Raw genomic sequence first — 24,872 nt, 5'->3', positions numbered from 1 at the left:
GTTGGATCATGAAAGCTTATAGTAGCAACTAGCAAAATAGTAGCACCAATTACTTCTATTTCCCATTTTAAAACTATTTTCTTGCTGGCCATGTGCTGCTTTTATATAAATATTGGGATTAAGTGTTGAGTTTTGTTTAATACAGTAGTACTTTTGTTACCAAATCACTTTTGTAATACATTAACCCCCACCCCAACCCAGTGGCGAAGTTAGGATTTATCTAAGGGTGTTCAAATTTAAAAAAAGTGGAAAAAATTCCGACAAAGGGTGTTCAATATGTGTTATATACTTTTAAAATATAATATTTTACCAATGTAAACAGTGCAATTTTTTGACGAAGGGTGGTCAGTTATGCCACTGCCCCCACCCCCCCACAACAAACAAGAAAAAAGAAAACCATTTCCAATAATTTTGCTTTTATGCTTCTAAACCTAAAATATACATTATCAAAACCTAAACAATATGCCAAAAAGTTTTGTGTCCAAGAAAAGAATTCAAACATAGCTGCATTAGAAACTTAAGTAAATTTAATCATTACTAGAGATTATTGGACAAGATAAAGAGGAGAAAAGCTTAACCATTTTTAAATAGTAATCAAATGATGCATTAATTGAAGATGTGCCACCCCCTACAAGAGAGGCAGGAGTAAATATTTATTTGCGATTCGCGATATACATGTCTGATCCAGTAAGATCTGATTTTATATAAGAAAACCAAACAACATAGGAGTAAATATTTATTTGCGATTCGCGATATACATGTCTGATCCAGTAAGATCTGATTTTATATAAGAAAACCAAACAACATTATTTATACGATTTTCAAATCAGCATTTGCATTATATTATATGACAGTTCATCCATTTATGAATCTCTTTGGTTTATGGAATCATTTTAAAATTAAGAAAAATGAAGGAGCGGACTTGAATCTAAAAGGATTTGTTTCCCTCCTTCGTTTACAAATCCAGGAGACACAAGGCAACTTGATAGATATTGCATAATCCTGTGTAACTTATATGAACAAAACTGATATACATTTTAAGTACCAAATACCAAAGCTGGATTTGGATTGTTCCTGTTGCATTAGTGGATTCTCAACCAGAGGGGCACGTCTATGATTTAAATTTAATGGATTTAGCTTTTAAGATTTTTAACCTTAAACTTATTGTACTGTCAAACTTATGTGTTCAAAGTCTAATATTATTGAGAATTTAATAAGTTTTTTACATATAAATTTACATTTTGTATCGAAAGTTACGAGTTTAATTAAACTCGTAATTGAAAGGATACATGTTCTCAATGCACAACCAATTATTAGCTCATGACCCATGTGCCTTAGTTCCTTCAAGATCCGATTTAAAGCTCTTTAAGTTTTGAATCTCTAATGTTTAATTTGACTAAGGGAAATGACTTTTAGCCGAGGTTGTTTGGCATGACGGAAGTTATTAATTTGTTTTTATTTGTGAAAGGTCATTTTTTGTACAAAAGTCATTTTCGATAAAATTAGAAAAGTGAATTTCTTTACTTATTGACAAATTCTTTACAACATTTAACTTTGAACATATTGTTAATCTCGACTACTCAAAAGTTTCATTTTAATGCTCTCTACTTTACTGTTATTATTATTATTATTATTATTTTGTCGATTCGCCTTTTGATAATTCTCAAGGTTTCATTTTTTTCCACATTGGGTACCCCAAAAATATCTATTAGGAACAGTAATTTTCACCCTTGTACAGTCTCACCTACCCCAATTGTCAGCTCCTCTTCCTGCAAATGAAAGATTTGATCTAAATAGGGTGCAAATCCGGCGACCCAATTTCTCTGCTACAACTTCAAGATTTTCTTTACTGTAAGTATCAGTTCCCTTACTGTTTGCATAGACGTCAGAAATCTGACTGTTAATGGAGGAGTGAGTATCCTAACTGACTCTATTGTTGCTAACCAATTGAACTATTCCACTCTGTTGGGGTATATATAAAGAGTGATAAAGCAGAAGAAGAACTTATATCGTAGTGATTATATGGTTGGCTTTATCCAAGTGAATAATGTAACAACTTAGAGAGAATCTAGGATACAGAGAAACCTATGTGAATAACAATCCTAAACAAAAGGAATCTGATAAGCACCAAAAGAAATATTAAAAAACAGAATAACAAAAAGTCCTATACAGAAGGAGATACTGCCGTTATTACGCCCCCGCAAGTTGGCATCGAGGTCTACGACGCCCAACTTGAAAAAATGTTTATTGAAAGTTAGCTTGTGGAAGAGGCTTTGTAAGAAGATCCGCAACTTGATCCGCAGCATGTAAATGGGTAACTTCAAGCTGTTTGTGCTCAACCTGCTCACGGACAAAGTGGAAGTCGATGGCCACATGCTTCATGCGGCTATGGAAAACAGGATTGGCACAAATATAAGTGGTGCTGACATTGTCACAGAGAACTCTCGGAACAGCAGTTAAAGGAAACTGAAGCTCTTGAAGAAGATGGGTGAGCCAATTAGTCTCGGAAACAGCAGCTGCAACTGCCCGATATTCAGCCTCTGTAGAAGAACAAGAAACTGAACGTTGCTTCTTCGAAGACCATGAAATAGGAGAACGACCAAGATAGATAACATAACCAGTGGTGGAGGTGCGATTATGAGGATCTCCCGCCCAGTCTGAATCGGAGTAAGCAAGCAGTCTACGGTCACTCTCCTTGGCAATGTGTACAGCATAGGAAGTAGTGGAACGGAGATAGCGGAGAAGCCGCTTAAGAGAAACCCAATGTGACATAAGCGGTTGATGCATAGCCTGTGACAACTTGCTGACAGCATAAGCTATATCGGGACGAGTGAAAGAAAGGTAATGAAGCTTACCAATAATGCGTCGGTATAACGAACCATCAACTAGATGATCATCAGGTGAGGGATCAAAAACAACAGTAGATGTCATGGGTGTAGAAACACCTTTGCAATTATCCATCGCAACCTCATGCAGTAGGTCCATAGTGTACTTTTGTTGAGAGAGAAAGAGACCAGTAGAGGAACGAATTACCTCAACACCAAGAAAGTAATGAAGAGGTCCTAAATCCTTCGGTGAAAAACGTTTTGAGATAGCCTCAATGATATAATGAACACCTCGTTGGCGATTACCAGTCACTAAAATATCATCAACATAGACCAAAATGTACACAGTGAACCCATATTATGCAAAATGAAGAACGAGGAATCAGATCGGGATTTAAAAAAACCCAAAGTAAACAGATAGTTGTTGAGTTCAGTATACCTAGCACGAGGAGCCTGCTTGAGGCCATAAATTGCCTTTTGAAGACGACATACATGGGTAGGATTCTCAAAACTTTCAAATCCTGGTGGCTGCCGCATATAGACTTCTTCATCAAGACTACCTTGCAAGAAGGCATTGTTAACATCCAGCTGATGAACATGCCAATCAAGTTGAGTGGCTATAGTTAGGACAAGACGGACAGTAGCAGGCTTGACTACTGGACTAAAGGTGGAATGGTAATCAAGTCCAGGACGCTGAGTAAATCCCTTGGCAACCAAACGAGCCTTATACCTGTCAACAGAACCGTCAGGTTTATACTTAATACGGAATAACCACTTACAATCCACTACGTTTTTGGAAGAGTCACATGGAACCAAATCCCAAGTCTGGTTGCGAACAAGAGCATCAAATTCGGCTTGCATTGCTGAATTCCAGTAGGGAATTAGCTTGGCTTGCTTATGGGTTGTGGGAATTTTTCGAGATGATGTAGTGGTTGTGAGAAATTGATGAGGTTTAAGGCTATTAGTTTGTGATCGAGTGATCATTGGGTGCATTTTGGTGGCTGGCTGGTTTGATTGGGTTTGGGTTGGTGGGTCCGACTGAATAGGCTGAGAGGATTCTGGTCGAGGTGGGGAAGAAGCCATTTGCGGCTGATGTAGTGACGAAGCAGATGTAGAGTGGGACGAACCTGGATTTTGGCTAGGAGTGGATGGTCTTTCTCGTCTTTGTTATGTGATAAGTGGCTGTGAGGGCAAAACTTGAGGTGCCAAGATTGAAGGAGGAGAAGTAGTTCTCTGCTGTTGCGGAGCTTGTGTGGAAGGTGGAGAAGTAGGAGTCAAGGTATGAGGAGAAGGAATATTACCTGATTGTTGAGAGACATCATCACGAGCAGATGTGATAGCTTGTAGGCCAGTGACCGTGGGCAATGTAGTAACCGGTGGTGGAAGCTGATAAGAGGAATTTAAAGTTGAATTATTATCCTCTTTGGCTGGTTGTTCAATAGAAATATTATCCCAAGCTACATTATCCTTACTTCTAAAATCTGAAAAAATATTTTGAAAAGGAAAATTGTCTTCTAGAAAAACTACATCCCTGTATACATATATTTTGGAATGGATCAAAACACTGATGGCTATAAAATTTATTAGAAAATCCTAAATAAACACATGGTGTAGATCGAGGTTCTAGTTTATTACTTGAATATGGTTTAAGCCATGGGTAGCATAAGCATCCAAAAACCTTGATGGAATTATAATTAGGCACTGTTTGAAATAGGATTTCAAAAGGTGATTTATTTTGTAAATTTGGTGTAGTCATCCTATTGATCAAATAAACTGCTTGATGACATGCATAACTCCAATAAGTTGAAGGTAAGGATGCTTGGTGTAACAAGGTGCGGGCTGTCTCAATGACATGCCGATGTCGGCGTTCAACTAAGGCTACCCGTTGGGGTGTGTATGGGGGCGACACTAAGTGTTCGATTCCATGTGTTTTTAAATAGGGATTTAATTTTTGAAATTCACCACCACCATCAGTGTACAAGGATAATATTTTTGTGTGAAAATGTCTTTCAAGCAAGGGATGTAAGGTTTGGAAGATTTTCAAAACTTCTGTTTTAGCTTTGAGTGTGAACAACCACATATTTTGAAAATTGATCAACAAATAAAACGTAATATCGTTTTTTGTCAATTGATAATACCGGAGACAGTCCCCACAAATCACTATAAATTAAATGTAATTTCTTATCACTGTGCAAAGAAGTTTTTGAGAAAGGCATCGTGTGACTTTTATTGGAATAACATGAATTAGAGATAATACTGGTTTTTAAATCAGAAACTGGAATGGAAAAGTCAAGTAGAAATTTAGAGCACGATGATTAGGGTAGCCTAGTCGTCGATGCCACAGGTGATATAGGACAGCAACATTGCATTTGGGAGGACCTTCAACATCGCCCGGTGGCCACTCATACAACTCATTTCTAGTCCATCCGTGAACCAATGGCGCCCCCGTAGTCAGATCCTTCACAAAATAAAAACGAGAAAAGAATTCAATAGAGGTGTTATTGTCTTGACAAAACTTAGAGACAGAGAGTAGATTGTTTTTAATGGCTGGAGAGCAGAGAACATTTTGGAGATGGAATTTGTGATTTGATGAATTAATGCTCACATTACCAGTATGGGAGATTAGAATGGTATTACCATTGCCCATGACTATATCTTCCGAACCATGGTAGTCTTGCATAGTGGCTAGACTTTGAGTGTCCGAGGCAATATGATGTGTTGCACCACTATCAATGATCCACGAAGCTTGCTGATTTTGGAAGCGTGCAACATAATTAGCGCGAGCTTGAAAATGATTGTGAGACCGTGTCCGACATACACGAGCAGTATGTCCTCTACCATCACAAAGCCGACAGTAAATGCTGTTGTTGGGAGGCTGCTGTTGCTGATTGTTGCACCTGGGCTGCTGATTATTGCGCCATGCTTGATTGCGACTTTGTTGATTGATATTGTTGTTGTTGGGCGCATTTGATCGCCGATTGTTGTTGGATCCCTGGCGTGTAGGAGTTGACGCAGTCTCCTGAGCAATATTAGCAGTTATTGGAGCAGAAGGAGTCCTTTTGGCTTCCTCATGATGAAGAAAAAGCTCATGATCAAGGAGCTTTTCATATAGTTATTCGTATGAGATTGTTGAATCTCGAGCTCGGATGGCAGCGGAAAGGTCTCGAAATTTAGATCCAAGTCCAGTAAGAATCTTGACAACCAATTCTTCATTGGAAACGGGGGATCCAGCAGTGGCAAGTTCATCACATAGTGAGCGAACTTGATGAAGATAATTTGCAATAGGGCGAGAGTCCTTGGAAAGGCGGGCTAGACGGTCTCGAAGACTAAAGATACGAGTTTGGGACTTGTTTGCATAAGCAATATGCAGTGCATCCCAAGCCATTTTGGCATTGGAAGCAGAAGCAACCGTACTAGCAATTGTTGTGTCTACAGATGCCAAGACATCATTTTGTATGAGCTGATCTTGCTGAAACCAAGCAAGAAAATCAGGATTGGGTACTTCTTGGTTATTTGCAGAGATAGTCTGAGAGGGTGTTGGTTTCGATCCATCAAGGTGACCAAAGAGATTGTGCTCACGCATAAGCATGGACACCTGAGCCTTCCATAGTGAAAAGTTATGGCTACCAGTAAGTTTGATGGGAAGTTGAGCAACGGGATTGAACTGGACAACAGTCTTTGAACCGGAGGTGTTATCGGCATTGACAACAGTTGGAGAACTTGGAGCCATTTGTGTGTGCAGTGCGTGGGTTTAAAAAAAATTAGGATCAAACTCGTTGGAGCAGTAGGGCTCCTGATACCATAAAGAGTGATAAGCAGAAGAAGAACTTATATCGTATTGATTATATGGTTGGCTTTATATAGCCAAGTGTAGTACATAAAAGCTGTGAATAATGTAACAACTTAGAGAGAATCTAGGATACAGAGAAACCTATGTGAATAACAATCCTAAACAAAAGGAATCTGATAAGCACCAAAAGAAATATTAAAAAATAGAATAACAAAAAGTCCTATACAGAAGGAGATAACTTGCTACTATCGTTATTAATATACATGTATTAAATGGTATTGTGGATTTGACAATCTGCTACTCAATTAAAATTGTACGTACTGAGATTTAGGATGAAATTGCATATGCTGAGCTGAATTATTTGCTGGATTTTTATCTGAAATTAAGTGGGTTTCATTGAATATTCTTTCTTGAATTATATCTTTGTTTGCTCAGCATTATATAATGTGATTATAACATTTTATTATTTACAAGTGTTGGAACGAGAGAATCAAAATGGATATAGAGGGTCATATAGTTAGCTGATCCCAACTAGTTTCGGATTGAGGCGTAGTTGATTTTTTACTGCTTGAAGGTGCTAAACTTAAGCATTTATATCCTTGAAATCTGTCTAAACAATTGAGAAAAGCTTTGAGATATTTTCGGCTATCAATACTAGAGGAAATCAAATTGAATTGGGCATATCTCCAATTACTTTATATGAAAAATTCAAATAGGGAGGCTACAAAAGTTTTTTTCTCCCAATTGAGGACCTTTAAGTTTACTATAAAAACCTCATTGGCTTCTGTCGCATAACCAACTACCGACATTGTTATCTAAACACTTTTGGACTTGAAAATGGACCTTAATTTTTGAATTTTCTAATTCAACCTACAGTTATAGAGCACTATGGTGCAAAGTTTTGCTTTTCTTCAATCATTAAGTTTGCAAACACTCAATCAAATCCATTAGTTTTTCCACTCCTTTAAAAGCCCCATCTCTAAATGATTTTTTCTTCCTAATGGAACTTTAGGAAAAGTAGTGCACTTGTTCCTCTGAAGTAGGGAAAGAATGTACTCATCAGTCCACAAATACACTTTAGTCAGACATATATTAGCCTTGTGAACGCCACACTCTTGTTAGGCACCGTTAATCACAATACACTTTGAAATATCACTATAGCTGAAGTAAATCGATAGCTTCTTAATATGTTTTGGATTGATACTGATTTATGTAGTAGAATGTTGACTTTGAACATGCCTACTCTTACCCTAGTCCAACCTTTTGGTTTAACTTATCTTTTCTTGTATGAAACCAGCAGTCCTGAAATTATAGGGAAGTTATCTCTCGTTTGAAGAAACAATGGCATCGCCATCAGATCACAAGGCTACCATCATTGACGGTAAAGCAATTGCTCAAACTATTCGTTCTGAGATTGCTTCTGAAGTCCGACTCCTTTTAGAAAAGTATGGCAAGGTTAGTTCCCTGACATGTGTATCTTCATGCTTAAGCGAATGCATGTACGAAAATTTTCCTATTAATCTGGTAATTACATCGTGGATTTTATGAAGATAATTCAAAGAGAGCAATTGCTTTCTTTGATGGTGAAGCAAAGAAATTGTATTTTTTCGTGGGTTTGGGCATATTGCAATTGCATTGTTATGCTTTCTTTGTTATGCTTCTGTTGTTTGAGTGGGGAAATATAGCCTTTTTGTCTGTACTTGGTTTGGGCATATTGCAGATGTTACATCTGAATTCCGAAGATGGTGAAGCAATGTCCATCAGAAATTGTATTTTTTCGTGGGTTATGCAGTATTCTTGGTTGTTGTTGTTATGCAGTATTCAAGTATCCAAATTCTTTGTTATTTTCAGGTCCCTGGGTTGGCAGTAGTCATTGTAGGAAATAGGAAAGATTCTCAAAGTTATGTGAATATGAAGAGAAAATCGTGTGCTGAGCTTGGCATTAAGTCTTTTGACATAGACCTGCTAGAGGATGTAGCTGAAGCTGAATTAATTAGCAAGGTCCACGAGCTGAATGCTGATCCTGATGTACATGGTTAGTCATTGGCGATATTACGAAGTTAATCTTTCTAGCCTTTTGCATTGTTATGCTTCTGTTGTTTGAGTGGGGAAATATAGCCTTTTTGTCTGTACTTGGTTTGGGCATATTGCAGATGTTATTTTGTCTGTCACGACCCATTTTCTGAACAAGCCGGGACCGGCACTCGATCACTAAACATGACCGAGCGGACCATATCTGCTTATCAAATCTATTATAACTTCAAACTTTATATGCCACAAGGCACTACTGTTACCAAATATTTTTAAATAATTTAAATATCTAAAATAAGCCAACTTCAAAACTTTATTCGTAGTAACCAATAATGCCAAGTTATTATCAAAAACATTTGAATCTTAACCCAACGACTATGTCTATGAAGTCTCTACTGATAAACTGACGCACTGCTCAGGACATGAGATTTCCTGGCAGTACTCTAAGTAAACAAAGAAATAACTAAATAAAGATAACTCTAAGGAATACTCCACGAACAAAAGCGGAGCTCACCAATAGCACTGGAAGAGAAGGAAGTCCTAACTCGTAGCCTACTCGCCTGCAAATCCGGTTCCTACGTTGTACCGCAGACCAACGTAGGTTCCCAAAAGAGAACGTCAGTACCATCCATTGTACTCAGTGAGTCTCAACAATAGGGGGCGAAACTTTAATAACATATACATTATGAGCAAAGGTTCTAAATGCATGTAAAACATAAAACTTATAAGAATAATTCTAAATAATTGCATAATATCAGTTTATGAATATTCCAAAAGAAATTCTTTTCTTTTTCTTTCTTAAAAAAAATATACTTCACTTTATACTTTGGGAGTTCCAACTATCCTAACTTAATTCTGTCTCAGTCACCGTGTGATCGGCACGGGTTCGATCCCAACCTGATCGAATAGGCCCAATCCATGAGGTGCCACTCGCTTCATGGTTCTCAGCGCTCATGCCTCGTACCTTAGCATGGCTAAGTAAATTCTCAGCAACGAGACTCTCGGCTCTGTGCTCCCTACTTTGGCACAAGTAGTTTCAGGAAGTCAATGCCTTGATGAGGACCTAGGCCTGGACGATGACCCCTTCTCAGAATGAAGGATACTCCCAAAAATCTTTTCTTTCTAAAACTTCTTCTTGTGAAAGGCAAGTCTAAATCTTTTATACATACTCATACTGGTATCCTTAAATGTAAGGCATGCAATAGGAATGAAATAAACATGTAAAAGTATTTCTAAAGATTCTTGCTTCTTCATAAATTTTCAACATGAAAATAGCATATAAGAATAACACAAAAATCTGAAAATTTACGCACATATATCATAATAAATCATCTAAACTTTTGCTAGAACACTTCTAAGTTAATAGGTACTCACTCGCTTCAATTAAGTAAATATAAACTCTTTTAAGCAATTTATCAAACACCTTGTATGCGTGCTTTTGTGAGTTAAACCACTTTAGCAAAAGGGTTATATCAACTCACCTCAAAACTTCTCGAGCCAATACGTAGGCCCCAATCCAATTTATACCCGTCAAATAATTGATTCTACAACAACCAGTGCAATTGAATTAATTTCAAAGTTTCACACCTAAACATGGAACTTATTGTTGATACAGAGGAAGAAGGGAATTAACTATTCAATTCTTACCTATTACAATTGTAGGATAATTGACAATAGGGTTTATATACCTGAATTCAAGAATTATTGATTTGTAAAGAACCCTAGAATTATTCCGTGTTGTCTGTGTGAAATATTTCCTGGGTTTGCTGCTTTTGTTGCGTTATTCTTTGTTCTAGTATAAAGGATTTTTCTGTTTTCGTTATTCTCTGTTCTAGAATGAACATAAGACTTTTATGTATTAGTGTAAAGGAACCCTTTTAGGTCCCAACAACCCTTTATGGGCTTTTAGGTTTGTCCTTCCATTTATTTTATTTTTTATTTCTTTTTCTTATTTTTTTTGTTTTGTTTTGTTTTCACTTAACTAATAATTAATGATACCCATTTTTAATAATTAATAATATTAAAATTATTAATATTTTTCTAATTGTGTCACAATTATTTATAAATAAAGAAGTAACTCAAAAGTTAATCACAAGAGTTTAAATCCGTAATATGAGTATAATTTAAGGGGAAAAATTAAATTCTATATTTAGCGAGTTTTGAAACTTTTATAAATTTGAGGAGTGTTACAATCTTCCCTCCTTAAAAACATTCGTCCTCGAATGTTGCTAGGGCCTTATTCTTAAGGTAACAATCATTGCTTAAGTCCTTGAACCTCTTAAGTTTTCTTAGCACTACTCACTCTTCTAAGGGAATCAAAATTTTAGCTAACTCCCTAAATTTTCAAAAATTTCGGCAGAGTTTTCCTTGTAATTTGGACTATCCAAACAAATATCCCTGTCACAAATACCACAACTACACCACCAACAACCACATATACCATAACAGGCCATTCTTAGGCACCATACACAACTTATAAATTAATTACTCACACTCCGGCAAGGAGGTACCACAATAACCAACAAGAATCTAAAACACAATATTTTAGCAAAAGTAAATCACTTTAAGGAGTTAAATGTACTCTGGTATGGCACTAAATTATTAAATAACTAAATATACTCTGACAAAAACTAAATTACTTCAACAACTAAGTATAATCTAGCAAGGACATAAACACATGCTAATTTGTATTTAATAAATAAAATATAAATGCCAATTCAAACCTAAGTTCACATACCTTTTTCCTCAAATAAATATGGATATTTCTCTCTCATAATTTCCTCGACCTCTCACGTAGCCTCTTTTGAATCATGATTACCCCACAAAACTTTTACCGATACTAAATCTTTTGTTCTCAACTTTCTTACTTGCCTATCGAGAATTTCTATAGGTACCTCTTCATAAGTCAAGCCTTCTTTAATTTCTATAGTATCGGCAGGTATTATATGCGACTCATCATAAATGTACTTTCTAAGCATAGACACATGAAATACAGGATGAACAGAGGACAACTCAACGAGTAGCGCTAGCTTATAAGCCATGTTTCCTTTCTTTTCTAGAATTTCATAAGGTCCGATAAATCTAGGGCGAAGTTTCCCTTTCTTACCAAACCTCATAACTCCTTTCATTGGTGAAACTTTCAAAAACACCTTATCATTAACCATGAACTCTAACTCACGATGCCTCTTGTCAGAATAAGACTTTTGACGACTCTGAGCCGCGTTAAGTCTTTCTCTAATTAGCTGAACTTTCTCCAAGGCCTCACAAACAAACTCTGGACCAGTCAACGACACCTCTACTGGTTCAAACCAACCCACTGGAGACCTACATCTCCGCCCATACAACGCCTCATAAGGAGCCATACCAATGCTGGCCTGATAGCTGTAATTGTAAGCAAATTCTATAAGTGGCAAGTGATCATCCCAATTACCTCCAAAATCTATAACACACACACGCAACATATCTTCGAGAGTCTGAATGGTCCTTTCTGCCTGGCCATCGGTCTGTGGATGGAAAGCGGTGCTTAAATTGACCTTGGTACCTAATCTTTTCTGAAATGCCTGCCAAAAATGCGCTGTGAACTGAGGGTCTCTGTCAGATATGATTGAAACAGGAGTACCATGCAATCGGACTATTTCTTTGATGTACAATTGCGCATACTGCTCTGCGGAATCTATCGTCTTTACTGGTAGGAAATGCGCGGACTGTGTCAGTCGGTCTACAATAATCCAAATTGAATCATGCTTACGGTACGTGCGAGGTAGACCTACTACGAAATCCATATTAATCATCTCCCACTTCCACTGTGGTATCTCTATATCTTGAGCCAGGCCACCAGGCCTCTGATGCTCGGCTTTGACTTGCTGGCAATTCAAACATTTAGCTACATGATCTGCTACTTGTTTCTTCATGCCTTTCCACCAATACAACTCTTTCAAATCTAGATACATTTTGGTAGCACCTGGGTGAATAGAGTACCTCGAACTGTGAGCTTCTTCCATTATGGCCTTCCTAAGACCATCTACATCAGGCACACATAACCGATCATTCAACTTCAAAACTCCATCACTTCCTAGAGTGAAAACAGTGATTTCTTTATTTCTGACTCCTTCTTTTAACTTCACTAAGTACGGATCTTCGTCTTGCTTAGCCTTAACATGCGCAACAAGGGAGGATTGCACTAAGGCATAATCAGTTATACCTCCTTCTTCGGTCTCGTCCAATCTAATTCCATCATTTGCTAATTTTTAAATTTCTCGACCCAAAGATCGCCTTTGTACTACAAGATGGGCCAAGACACCCATTGACTTCCTACTAAGTGCATCTGCTACCACATTAGCTTTGCCTGGGTGATAAAGGATATTGATGTCATAATCTTTCAATAGCTCGAGCCACCTTCTCTATCTCAAATTTAATTTTTTTTGCTTGAAAATGTACTGGAGGCTTTTATGATCTGTAAACACCTCAGAATGTTCGCCATAAAGGTAATGTCGCCATATTTTTAATGCAAACACCACTGCTGCAAGCTCTAAGTCGTGTGTGGGGTAGTTCTTTTCATGATTCTTTAACTGCCTGGAAGCATAAGCAATAACTTTTCCATTTTGCATAAGAACACAACCAAGGCCCACTCTGGAGGCATCACAATACACTGTGAACCCATTCGAACCTGTCGGCAAGGTTAACACAGGTGCAGTGGTCAACCTCTTAACTCTTGAAAACTCTGCTCACAAGCGTCTGACCATTGGAACTTAACTGCTTTCTGAGTCAACTTAGTTAATGGAGCTGCAAGTGAGGAAAACCCCTCTACAAACCTTCTATAGTAGGCAGCTAACCCCAAGAAACTCCTGATTTCGGTTGGCGTTGTCGGCCTAGGCCAGTTCTTGACTGCTTCTGTCTTCTGAGGGTCTACTTTTATTCCTTCACTAGATACCACGTGGCCTAAGAATGCCACTGACTGCAACCAGAGCTCACATTTTGAAAACTTGGCATAAAGCTCATTCTTCTTCAAGGTTTGCAAGGCTATTCTGAGGTGTTCTGCATGATCTTCCTTGCTCTTAGAGTACAACAAAATATCGTCTATAAACACAATAATAAAGGTATCCAGGAATGGCTCGAAAACTCTATTCATGAGGTCCATGAATGCAGCTGGAGCATTTGTCAACCCGAAGGACATCACTAGAAATTCATAGTGCCCGTAGCGAGTTCTAAAGGCTGTTTTAGATATATCCTCTTTTCTGATTCTCAACTGATGGTACCCCGACCTCAAGTCTATTTTTGAAAAGTACTTTGCACCCTGGAGTTGATCAAATAAATCATCAATTCTTGGCAGTGGGTACTTGTTCTTAATGGTAACTTTATTCAACTGCCGATAGTCGACACACATTCTGAGAGACCCATCGGGAAGGTCATCTGGGAAAACTTCTGGAAATTCTCGAACAACTAGCACTGACTGAAGAGCTGGTGGTTCTGATTCTGGATTAATAATGTGAGCCAAATAGGTGAGACACCCCTTACCGATCATTCGTTGTGCCTTAAGGTAAGAAATAAACTTACCTACAAGCGATGCTGAACTACCCTTCCACTCTAAGACTTCTTCATTTGGAAATTGGAACCTGACTATCTTGGCATGACAATCTAACATGGCATAGCAGGAAGACAACCAATCCATACCCATGATCACATCAAAATCCACCATTTCTAACTCTATGAGATCAGCTTTGGTGTTGCGACCTTGGACTGAAACTATACAACCTCTATAGACTCTGGTGACTTTCACTGACTCGCCAACTGGAGTAGATACTAGGAATGACTCACTAAGTTGTTCAGGTTCTAGTCCGAGGTTAATTGCAAAGTATGGAGTCACATATGAAAACGTTGAACCTGGATCCATTATGGCATAAGCATTATGTGAGCAGACTAAAAGTATATCTGTAATAACTTCTGCAGATGCCTCTGCACTCTGACGATCAAGTGTAGCAAACAAACGGGGTTGTCTCTCTCCCTGAGTAACTCGGTCTGCACCTCTGCCTGCTCCATGCCCGGTCTGATTATGAGAACCACGAGCCTGAGGTGGTGCAACTGCAGTAGCTGAGGAACTAGAAGGACGAGTTGATCCACCACTGAAATTACGTCGCAACTTTGGGCAGTTGGCCTTTATATGACCAATGTCTCCATAATGGTAGCAACCATGAAACCCGAGCTTGCACTGACCTGAATGTTGCTGCTTACTTGTTCCACAAAGACCTTGCTGGTGTGAATGTTGTTCAACATGACTGGCTATGTGAGGATGATGTCCTAAAATTCTAATTCTGGCGAGACTGGTTTCCATAACTCTGAGTATGTCTGAAGGAAGACCCACCACCTGACTGATGACTGGACTGAGCTGGTGCTAATGACTTTTTATTAGAGGAATCCCTTCCACCTCCGCTGGATGTACCATTAAACCTGCCCGCTGTCCGGGCTTTCTTGTTATGCTCTTTTTCTTCTCTCCTTAGTTGTCTATCTTTTTCTAAGTGCTTGGCAAATCCCACAACAGAGGAGAAGACTGTCATCCCTACTGCTGCAGCTGATGTTGTATACTTAATGTGGTAAGCTAAACCGCCAACAAACCAGCAAATTTTTGCTTTTTCTGTCTTAACCATGTGAGGAGCATGCTTAGCTAACCTTATGAATTCCATGTAGTACTCTTGCACACTTTTATTCCCTTGCTTGAGCTGTTCGAACTCTGTAGCCTTAGCTTCCCTATCCTCTTCTGGGATAAAGTTAGCTATGAAGGCCTCTTCAAATTCTTCTCAAGTAGGCGGACCATCATCTTCATCTCTTTCCTTTTCCCACATCTCAAACCAAGCGCCGGCCACATCTCTAAGCTGGTAAGCAGCTAGCTCCATAGCTTCATCATCAAATGCTTTCATCACTCGGAGGGCTTTCTTGACACCCTCCAGCCACAACATCGGATCTTCATCAACTATAGAACCATGGAACACTGGAGGACTCCACTTCAAAAATTCATTCACTCTTGAGGACTCAGAATTGTTCTGTCTATTTGATTGAGGTGGAATCTTATCTCTTCTCTCGTTCTGGTTGGCCATAAAGGCTTTAAACATCTCTATAGCACTGTTGACAGCATTAAACATCTGACCCACCTCGGGAGATATAGTTGCCTGAGCCGGAGCTGCTGTTAGGGGCGGTACTGGATCATCATGCTCCACCCCTTCTTCTTGTTCAACCCGGGGTACTTAGACTCTCTTTGTGGATTTTCCCCTCCTTTTCTGAGTCGAAGCCTTCTTAGTTCTACCTTTAGCCACAATAGTAGCGATAGTTTCTTGAGCAGCATCCTGAGTGTCGGTGTCAGAGTTGCGAGTACGAGCCATTTCTGCGAGTTTTGGAGAAACGTATAAATTAGATAATTTCTTAGAGGTAGACTCTACTGCACGATCTAAAGTAAGGAAAAAAAGAGACTTTTCCTAAATGATTGTAGCCTCCTGTTTATAAGGATGACGTGCTTCATACACATAAACAAGACTCTACTAACACGGCTTCATAGACCCCTAGGACTCCATAAACCTGGGAGTTTGTCACGACCCATTTTCTGAACAAGTCGGGACCGGCACTCGATCACTAAACATGACCGAGCGGACCATCTCTGCTTATCAAATCTATTATAACTTCAAACTTTATATGCCACAAGGCACTACTGTAACCAAATACTTTTAAATAATTTAAATATCTAAAATAAGCCAACTTCAAAACTTTATTCGTAGCAACCAATAAAATACTGCTAAGTTATTATCAAAAACATTTGAATCTTAACCCAACGACTATGTCTATGAAGTCTCTACTGATAAACTGACGCACTGCTCAGGACATGAGATTTCCTGGCCAGTTCTCTAAGTAAACAAAGAAATAACTAAATAAAGATAACTCTAAGGAATACTCCACGAACAAAAGCGGAGCTCACCAATAGCACTAGAAGAGAAGGAAGTCCTAACTCGTAGCCTGCTCGCCTGGAAATCCAGTTCCTACATTGTACTGCAGACCATTGTAGGTTCCCAAAAGAGAACGTCAATACCATCCATTGTACTCAATGAGTCTCAACAACAGGGGGCGAAACTTTAATAACATATACATTATGAGCAAATGTTCTAAATGCATGTAAAACATAAAGCTTATAAGAATAATTCTAAATAATTGCATAATAGCAGTTTATCAATATTCCAAAAGAAATTCTTTTCTTTTTCTTTCTTAAAAAAAATATACTTCACTTTATACTTTGGGAGTTCTAACTATCCTGACTTAATTCTGTCTCAGTCACCGTGTGATCGGCACGGGTTCGATCCCAACCTGATCGAATAGGCTCAATCCACGAGGTGCCACTCATTTCATGGTTCTCAGCGCTCATGTCTCATACCTTAGCATGACTAAGTAAGTTCTCAGCAACGAGACCCTCGGCTCGTGTGCTCCCTACTTTGGCACAAGTAGTTTCAGGAAGTCAACGCCTTGATGAGGACCCTAGGCCTGGACGATGACCCCTTCTCAGAATAAAGGATACTCCCAAAAATCTTTTCTTTCTAAAACTTCTTCTTGTGACTTTGCAAGTCTAAATCTTTTATACATACTCATACTGGTATCCTTAAATGTAAGGCATGGCATAAGAATGAAATAAACATGTAAAAGTATTTCTAAAGATTCTTGCTTCTTCATAAATTTTCAACATGAAAATAGCATATAAGAATAACACAAAAATCTGAAAATTTACGCACATATATCATAATAAATCATCTAAACTTTTGCTAGAACACTTCTAAGTTAATAGGTACTCACTCGCTTCAATTAAGTAAATATAAACTCTTTTAAGCAATTTATCAAACACCTTGTATGCGTGCTTTTGTGAGTTAAACCACTTTAGCAAAAGGGTTATATCAACTCACCTCAAAACTTCTCGAGCCAATACGTAGGCCCCAGTCCAATTTATACCCGTCAAATAATTGATTCTACAACAACCAGTGCAATTGAATTAATTTCAAAGTTTCACACCTAAACATGGAACTTATTGTTGATACAGAGGAAGAAGGGAATTAACTATTCAATTCTTACCTATTACAATTGTAGGATAATTGACAATAGGGTTTATATACCTGAATTCAAGAATTATTAATTTGTAAAGAACCCTAGCATTATTTCGTGTTGTCTGCGTGAAATATTTCCTGGGTTTGCTGCTTCTGTTGCGTTACTCTCTGTTCTAGTATAAAGGATTTTTCTGTTTTCGTTATTCTCTGTTCTAGAATGAACATAAGACTTTTATGTATTAGGGTAAAGGAACCCTTTTAGGTCCCAACAGCCCTTTATGGGCTTTTAGGTTTATCCTTCCATTTATTTTATTTTTTATTTCTTTTTCTTATTTATTTTTTGTTTTGTTTTGTTTTCACTTAACTAATAATTAATGATACCCATTTTTAATAATTTATAATATTAAAATTATTAATATTTTTCTAATTGTGTCACAATTATTTATAAATAAAGAAGTAACTCAAAAGTCAATCACAAGAGTTTAAATCCGTAATAGGAGTATAATTTAAGGGGAAAAATTAAATTCTATATTTAGCGAGTTTTGAAACTTTTATAAATTTGAGACACATTGTCATCCATGCTCCTACTTTTATTTTTGTACAACCTGGTTATTTTTAGCCAACATTGTCCATGCCTGCGTAGAGTCAAAAAGAAAATTTTAAGGTCCTAGTAAAATATTCTGATATGAAATTTGCTCTGTTGGACAAAATCAATCGTGTTAATTGTTGGCAACATAGTGGTATCTATAGTAACCAGACATTATACATGCAACCTGCATATTGCTTTATGACATTGGTACTAAGTGGATACTACATAATCAGTTAATATAGTAAGTGTAATTTGACACATTGTTGAAATCCTCAGATTGGGTTTCTTATCTAATATGCTGTGTCGGGAAAGCACGGCCCATCAAATATCTCATTCCTACATTTTGGCTTTTGTAGGTCTGATTTCAACTTGGCTAAGTACCTGCTACAACTTCTATATATGGGTGTTCTGGTGTTGGTGTATTTAGACCGTCTATACATGACTATTTAAAGTAGGTTTTACCTTGGTAATATTAAAAAAACTCACTCACTCTCAGTTGGTGGCTTTTTTCAAGTTTTGCCTGAGCCTGACTGCTGCATAGATGTTTAATTTCTCTCTTTTTCCATGAGTAAGCATTTTATTGCAAAGTTCTGCAAGTACATTTTTGTGAAGCAAATATGTGGGGTAGAATATCAAATGTCACATAACAAAGACAAGTGAACTAAAAGCACTCTGTGCATTGCTACAGGTATACTGGTACAACTTCCGTTACCAAAACACATTAATGAAGAGAGAGTTCTTGGTGAAATCAGTCTGGAAAAGGATGTAGATGGCTTTCATCCGCTGAATATTGGCAAGCTTGCAATGAAAGGCAGACAACCTCTGTTCCTCCCTTGCACGCCCAAGGTAATAAAGTGAGACACTTCATTGATTCTGAGAACAACTAATATTTATGTTATGGAAGATAGAAACATCCAGTTCTCTTATTCTCCTGCCTAAATTAAGAATTTATGTTCAAATCTTATACTATCTATATACAACAATCTGTTGTTGTCTTCTAAAAGCACTCCTATCTGGTCTCTGCTAAACAGGGATGCATCGAGCTTTTGCATCGAAGTGGGATTAACATAAAAGGGAAGAATGCCGTTGTGGTTGGTCGAAGTAACATTGTTGGATTACCAGTGTCTCTGCTGCTTCTGAAGGAAGATGCTACTGTTGCTATAGTGCACTCACGCACCAAGGAACCAGAAAAAATCGTTCGTGAAGCAGACATTATTATTGCTGCCGCAGGACAGGCTATGATGGTAACAAGGAGCATTCATTTCTCCCTTCTCACCCTCCTGGAAGCCTCTTTTTTGAACATTTTGCTTCTATTAGTTAATTCCTTGTTTACTATTCCCTTGCAATAGAGTTTTCTCAATGAAGCAAGTGCTGGTTTTTTAGTTCATAGATGATTGGCCTCTGAACCAAGTTGCTAGCTTATTTTTCAGATCAAAGGTAGCTGGATTAAACCGGGCGCTGCAGTAATTGACGTAGGGACAAATGCTGTAGATGATCCTAATAGGAAATCAGGTTATAGGCTTGTTGGAGACGTCAATTTTCAGGAAGCATGTAAGGTAGCTGGATGGATAACTCCAGTTCCTGGGGGTGTTGGACCAATGACTGTTGCAATGCTTCTCAAGAATACCTTGGATGGAGCTAAACGAGTTATCGAGAAGTAAACACTTTCTTTAGCTCTTACACCTACAATAAGATGTCAAGGCTGCTAAGCTGCTGATATTTTCTAGTAATATTTAAAGAAAACCATACATTTAGAGGTGTCGCTAAATAGCAATGAGAGTGTTCCTGTGATGTGGAATTCGTGTTGGGAAGTTATTTGGCGTCAAAGAGCTTCGTGAAATCTAAAATTTTCACTAGAACTGGTGAAGTTAAAACACTTTCTTGCTAGGGTAGCCTAAGGTCTTGAACAACAAGATTGTAGCAGCGGTTCTTTTTACAATGTCACTTTGAAAATGCACTGTACATCTAATGAAAAAAGGATCCTTCTTCTGTTACCAACTTCAAAACCAATATGTTTTTATATTAATTCTTTTTTCTTTCGTTGATATGAACTCCTAATAATACAATTGTCCTTTGAAACCAACCATCCTCATGGCAGATATGTAGTCTACTGCTATTTCTTTTCTCGAACCACTTGCTTCATTTCATAAGCGAACTTCTCAATGTGATAAGGCTCGGCCTAATATATATATATATATATATATATATATATATATATATATTGGGAAAGCTATTCTTGTTTTATTTTAGGAGTTTGATATCTGATTGCCGCAACTATTCGTAGGATGACTTTTTTTTCCCAATTTGAAGAGAAGCTTTAGAGCAATGATAATGTAGTTGTCGTGTGAACTATAATTAGGGGTTCGAGTTGTAGCATAACCACTAATGCTTATGTCAGGGTAGACTCCCTATATTATACTCCATTGAGTTATAGCTTTTTCCCGAATCTTATATTAACGCAAGAATTTCGTTCATCGAGCTGTCCTTTTCTGTTTTTTTCAATTATTAGGTTTGTATCATGAATTGAAAATGGGAGCTAGCATTGGGGATGTGGGGTACAATAATTGTCATTAGGTAGCTGAAGTGTTAAGAGAACTTTAACAATTACGTAAGGTGACAGTTGAATAATGAACAAAAGACTATGTATACTACTTCTCTTTATAACCCAAAAAAGAAAAAGAAGCGTAGAAAACCAACAAGAGTTTCCTCTGTTTAAACTTTAAAGTATTGATATCGATATCGACATTCTCCAATAAATCTAATCTATACTTTGCGACGGGAGTAAATTAACCACGCACATTCACAATATGGTTAAAACAAAAAGAAACACTCTAATAGTACATCGATACATAGATGCAACTTTAATTTGTGGATATGCATACTTCCATTTTTCACAAGAAACAAATCTATATATCTTCGAAAGGAAAAAATGACCAAATACATAGACAGCCCCTTAAACTTAGCCATAAAATTTCATCAAAGCACTTTAACAAGAGGATTGTCTTATTAGAATCTCGAACCGCAAACAAAATGTATCTTAGGCACGTGCATTTCCAACACAGCTTAAGTGGTACCATAATGGGTAAAGATTATTTTTTTAGCCCTCACCCGAAACTATTTACATTTGATAGTTGTAAAACTGCATACAATTTATATATAATATATTAAAATGTATATATATATATTTGATTATTACTTTGAGAACAACTATACAATGTCATTTTTCCGTAACAAAATAATGAAAAAGAGCACATTAGCAAAAGAAAAAAATACATATTTGAATTTATTCTGCTTCTACAATCACTGCTGCTCTTATTTTCTTCTTCACCATTACTTCCGCCATATCGACTTCCATTTTTCATCACTCACTTTATAGAATATCAGAGATCATAATCATTTATAATAATTCAACTCCGTTTGAGGTATGACGAGCGTAAAACCTATACGAAATTGATGTTCGCTAGCCAAATATAGTATATTTTAATTATCGTCTTCACAGGGATTGGATTTAAATACTATTCAAGTAATTTCTAGCTTAACGCTATTCAGGATGATTAACACTTTGATTGGGATGATTAGTAACTAAAATTAACTATGAAATTAAAACAATTAACAATTGATCACAGAAAGGCAAGAGTTGAACAACACTGAAATATCAATGAGAGAAATAAGGGTCGTGACATGATAGGTGCAAGATAGTTATTTGGGATCCATTCAAGTTCAATTCACTCTATTGTTCTAATGATTCTCACGAATTCACTCGATGATTAGTTCAAACGTGTAGTCAAGACTCCTCTCTCGATTAAATCTTAACTCTACGAGATGAAATAATTTAATAAGCACCGTAAAAATATGCAAGCATGCATTAATGGATTAGTCTCTAGGAAATCGTTTCTCGAATATTCTCCTAACTTGACTTAATCAACAATTCAATAAGCTCTTTCGATTACTTAAAAGAATCACTGAATTAAACCAAACAAGTAACGCAAAGATAATCACCAAAATATTTCTCTTTTGATTAAATAAACCGGTGAATTAAATTGCAAACAATTTAAAGCTCCACAAACGATTTCGAGCAAAGAACTAGAAGTAATATCCACAAATATTAATCAAAATACCATATTCGTCAAATACTAAGGAAAACTACTCCATAATCGTGGAGGAAGTCATCACAATTATAATTTAAAAGTAAGAAAATATTAATCTAATGTTACAATCGAAACTTCCGTATTAAATTGATGGAAAGATGATGAAATCGTGTGTCTTGTAGCCTCCCATGCTCTCCAAAAGCTTCCAAGGTGAAAAGTCTTCTAAAAATCGTGGTTTTGATGTGTATAGATACCATGTAGGGACGGACCCGAACGAAACTACTCTTTCCAAGCCGAAGTGGGATAATTGGACCACAAAAATATACTTCGCTTATGCGCCATGCGCCGCATCAGTGAGGATTTTCAGAGAGTTGATTTTTTTCACTCCGCAGGAATTTTGCACTAGCATCTTGCACCCCGCGACGCGGTAGTGTATTTTTTCAGAGTAATCTTTTTTCCTTACTTTTTAATATCCAGACTTGGTCCTCGACCCCCGAACATGATCCCAACTTAATTTCTTGGGCTTCTACTCAGACTTCAAAGCTCTAAATCATCCATTTTAGCTCCAAACTGGCTTCACTTCGCTCAAAATCACATCCTACACAACATAACACACATAATAAGTACAAAACTCTAATAATTAGGCTCAAATACAATTAAAGTATAGTAATAAGAGTGCGGAATATAGTTAAAAATTAAGTTTCTAGCTTATCATCTACGTAGGTAGTAGGAAACCAACATCACTAATCGATTTCCAATTGAAAGCGTAACACATCCTTCTACTCTGTTAAATGAAATATTGAAATGAAAAATGAATATGGATATTAGGTATTTCCCACTAGATTTAGTAGCCAATAATTGTTGTTATTTTCTGCCAAACATGCTTCCCATGCTGGAAGCCTGCTCTTATATAGAAAGATCAAGCATAAATAGTTACTTTAATATGTCGATCATTATTGGTGAAATTAAGAAACCTTCTACTACAATTATCTTAAAGTGACTACTTGTATTTAATTTTCTTTATCTTGTATACAATCTTGTTATCGAATTCAAATTGCCAACAACATTCTTTTCTATTAATATAATTTCAAAAGGTTGAAACCTTTTTAGAACAAATACTGGAGTATGGTTTTCTTTTTATTAAAAACCACTTCCATATTGTAACTATCCAACAATTTCCTCACAAGAACAAAATTTTATCGATCCCCAGTCAAAAGCTATAACGTAACAATATATGCTACTAGATTAAGTATTTATGGACAACTCATTTTAAGATATAAAACGATCAATATATAACCTATCGATTATTATTACAAAAATAAAATAAAAATGAAATATCCGAGGGGGACTAAGCGTGTCTAGATCTTATAATGTAATTGGGGGGCACCCTTCTTCCTTTGCGTATATAAGAAGCATGCAGCTTTCTTTTTGACAATTCTTGTTCTAAAAGTGTTTTACGTAAGTTAATTAGGTGTAGGTAGAGAAAATAAAAGAGAAAGAAAGTGACTTGGCTTATGGATTGAAAGAAAGTGAAGATTTCTCTTGTTTTCAGCCAATTATTCCAAAGCCAAGTACACTTCATCTTTATGTGCTCATAATGTAAATTTTTAAAAAAAAAAACTTGAGGAAAGCTACCTAAAGTCTAAGCATGAAAATTCATCTTAATCTTGAATATGAATATGTCGAAGTCATCCTTTTATAGAATGAGATGGTGATCACAATAACACACCAAAAGAAGGAATACAACCTCTAGATAAAAAGAAGAGAAATACCACCTGATAAAAGAGAGAAGAAAAACGACCTGTAGATAAGAAAGCTCTATCAATCTTTTGGTCCCAACTTTGAACTGCACGATTAATTTTAACCATATACACGGAAGTATCGGAACCTATTAGCCCGACTAATCTAGATTAATACCATTGTATAGAGTAAAATATGTTCATATTTAATAATTGCATGAGAAAGCGACACGTAAAGCCGAAGATAGAAGACAGTCGGGCCCGGAGGCAATGATCTTGCTTGTCATCAGAGAGAATGATATTCATAAAGACAGAATAAATGCCTGTCACCCGGTAGCATTCAATGAAGAATATTCTATAGCATTAAGTGCATGGACTGTTATAGAGAATATGACATTCACTTCCACCATTACACAATCTTCAATGACCCTCATAATTGTCATTTAAGAGGGGCTTGATCCTATGACCTTGTTCCCTAGGTGTAACTATAAATAGTGAGCTCTACCATCATTGTAAGGACACGAATTTTCTGATAAGCATACAATATATTCTATTAAAAGCTCAATAACATTTTACTTGTTATTTATATTGTTCTTACTGCCTCCACCAACTCTGCGCCCGAGACTAAGATATCTGCCATTTTATTTCAATTTCAAGACTAAGTCTTACATTTCTGTCTAATTCATCTATTATTTTTTGGATCAAATCGTCTCATTTGTCTATAAACCATATACAAATTCAACTG

At 36.9% G+C, this 24,872-nt stretch overlaps 2 protein-coding genes across 3 annotated transcripts; one reads left to right on the top strand and one right to left on the bottom strand.

Annotated features, from left to right (window-relative positions):
* The first annotated feature begins 1,554 nt into the window (after nt 1-1,554).
* Nucleotides 1,555-20,294, top strand: LOC107801555 (bifunctional protein FolD 2). Of its 2 annotated transcripts, none has more exons than XM_016624901.2 (6): nt 1,555-1,851; nt 7,916-8,070; nt 8,467-8,650; nt 18,989-19,146; nt 19,332-19,544; nt 19,731-20,294. In XM_016624901.2, exons 2-6 carry the CDS (start codon nt 7,957-7,959, stop codon nt 19,959-19,961), a joined length of 900 nt encoding a protein of 299 aa, XP_016480387.1. In that variant the 5' UTR covers nt 1,555-1,851; nt 7,916-7,956; the 3' UTR covers nt 19,962-20,294. The 2 variants fall into 2 exon arrangements, with proteins under 2 accessions (XP_016480387.1, XP_016480388.1); XM_016624902.2 differs by having other exon boundaries at nt 1,712-1,851; nt 7,913-8,070.
* LOC142181216 (uncharacterized) lies at nt 10,573-17,524 on the bottom strand. Its single transcript, XM_075253981.1, has 2 exons — nt 16,604-17,524; nt 10,573-16,018 (listed from the first exon to the last, which is right to left on the bottom strand). Exon 2 carries the CDS (start codon nt 14,972-14,974, stop codon nt 13,343-13,345), a length of 1,632 nt encoding a protein of 543 aa, XP_075110082.1. The 5' UTR covers nt 14,975-16,018; nt 16,604-17,524; the 3' UTR covers nt 10,573-13,342.
* Nucleotides 20,295-24,872: the final 4,578 nt, after the last annotated feature.

Source organism: Nicotiana tabacum, chromosome 5 (genome assembly GCF_000715075.1).
Source record: "Nicotiana tabacum cultivar K326 chromosome 5, ASM71507v2, whole genome shotgun sequence".
NCBI classification, from domain to species: Eukaryota; Viridiplantae; Streptophyta; class Magnoliopsida; order Solanales; family Solanaceae; genus Nicotiana; species Nicotiana tabacum.
The sequence above is the reverse complement of the archived record's forward strand: the minus strand, read 5'-3'. Positions and strand labels throughout refer to the sequence as shown.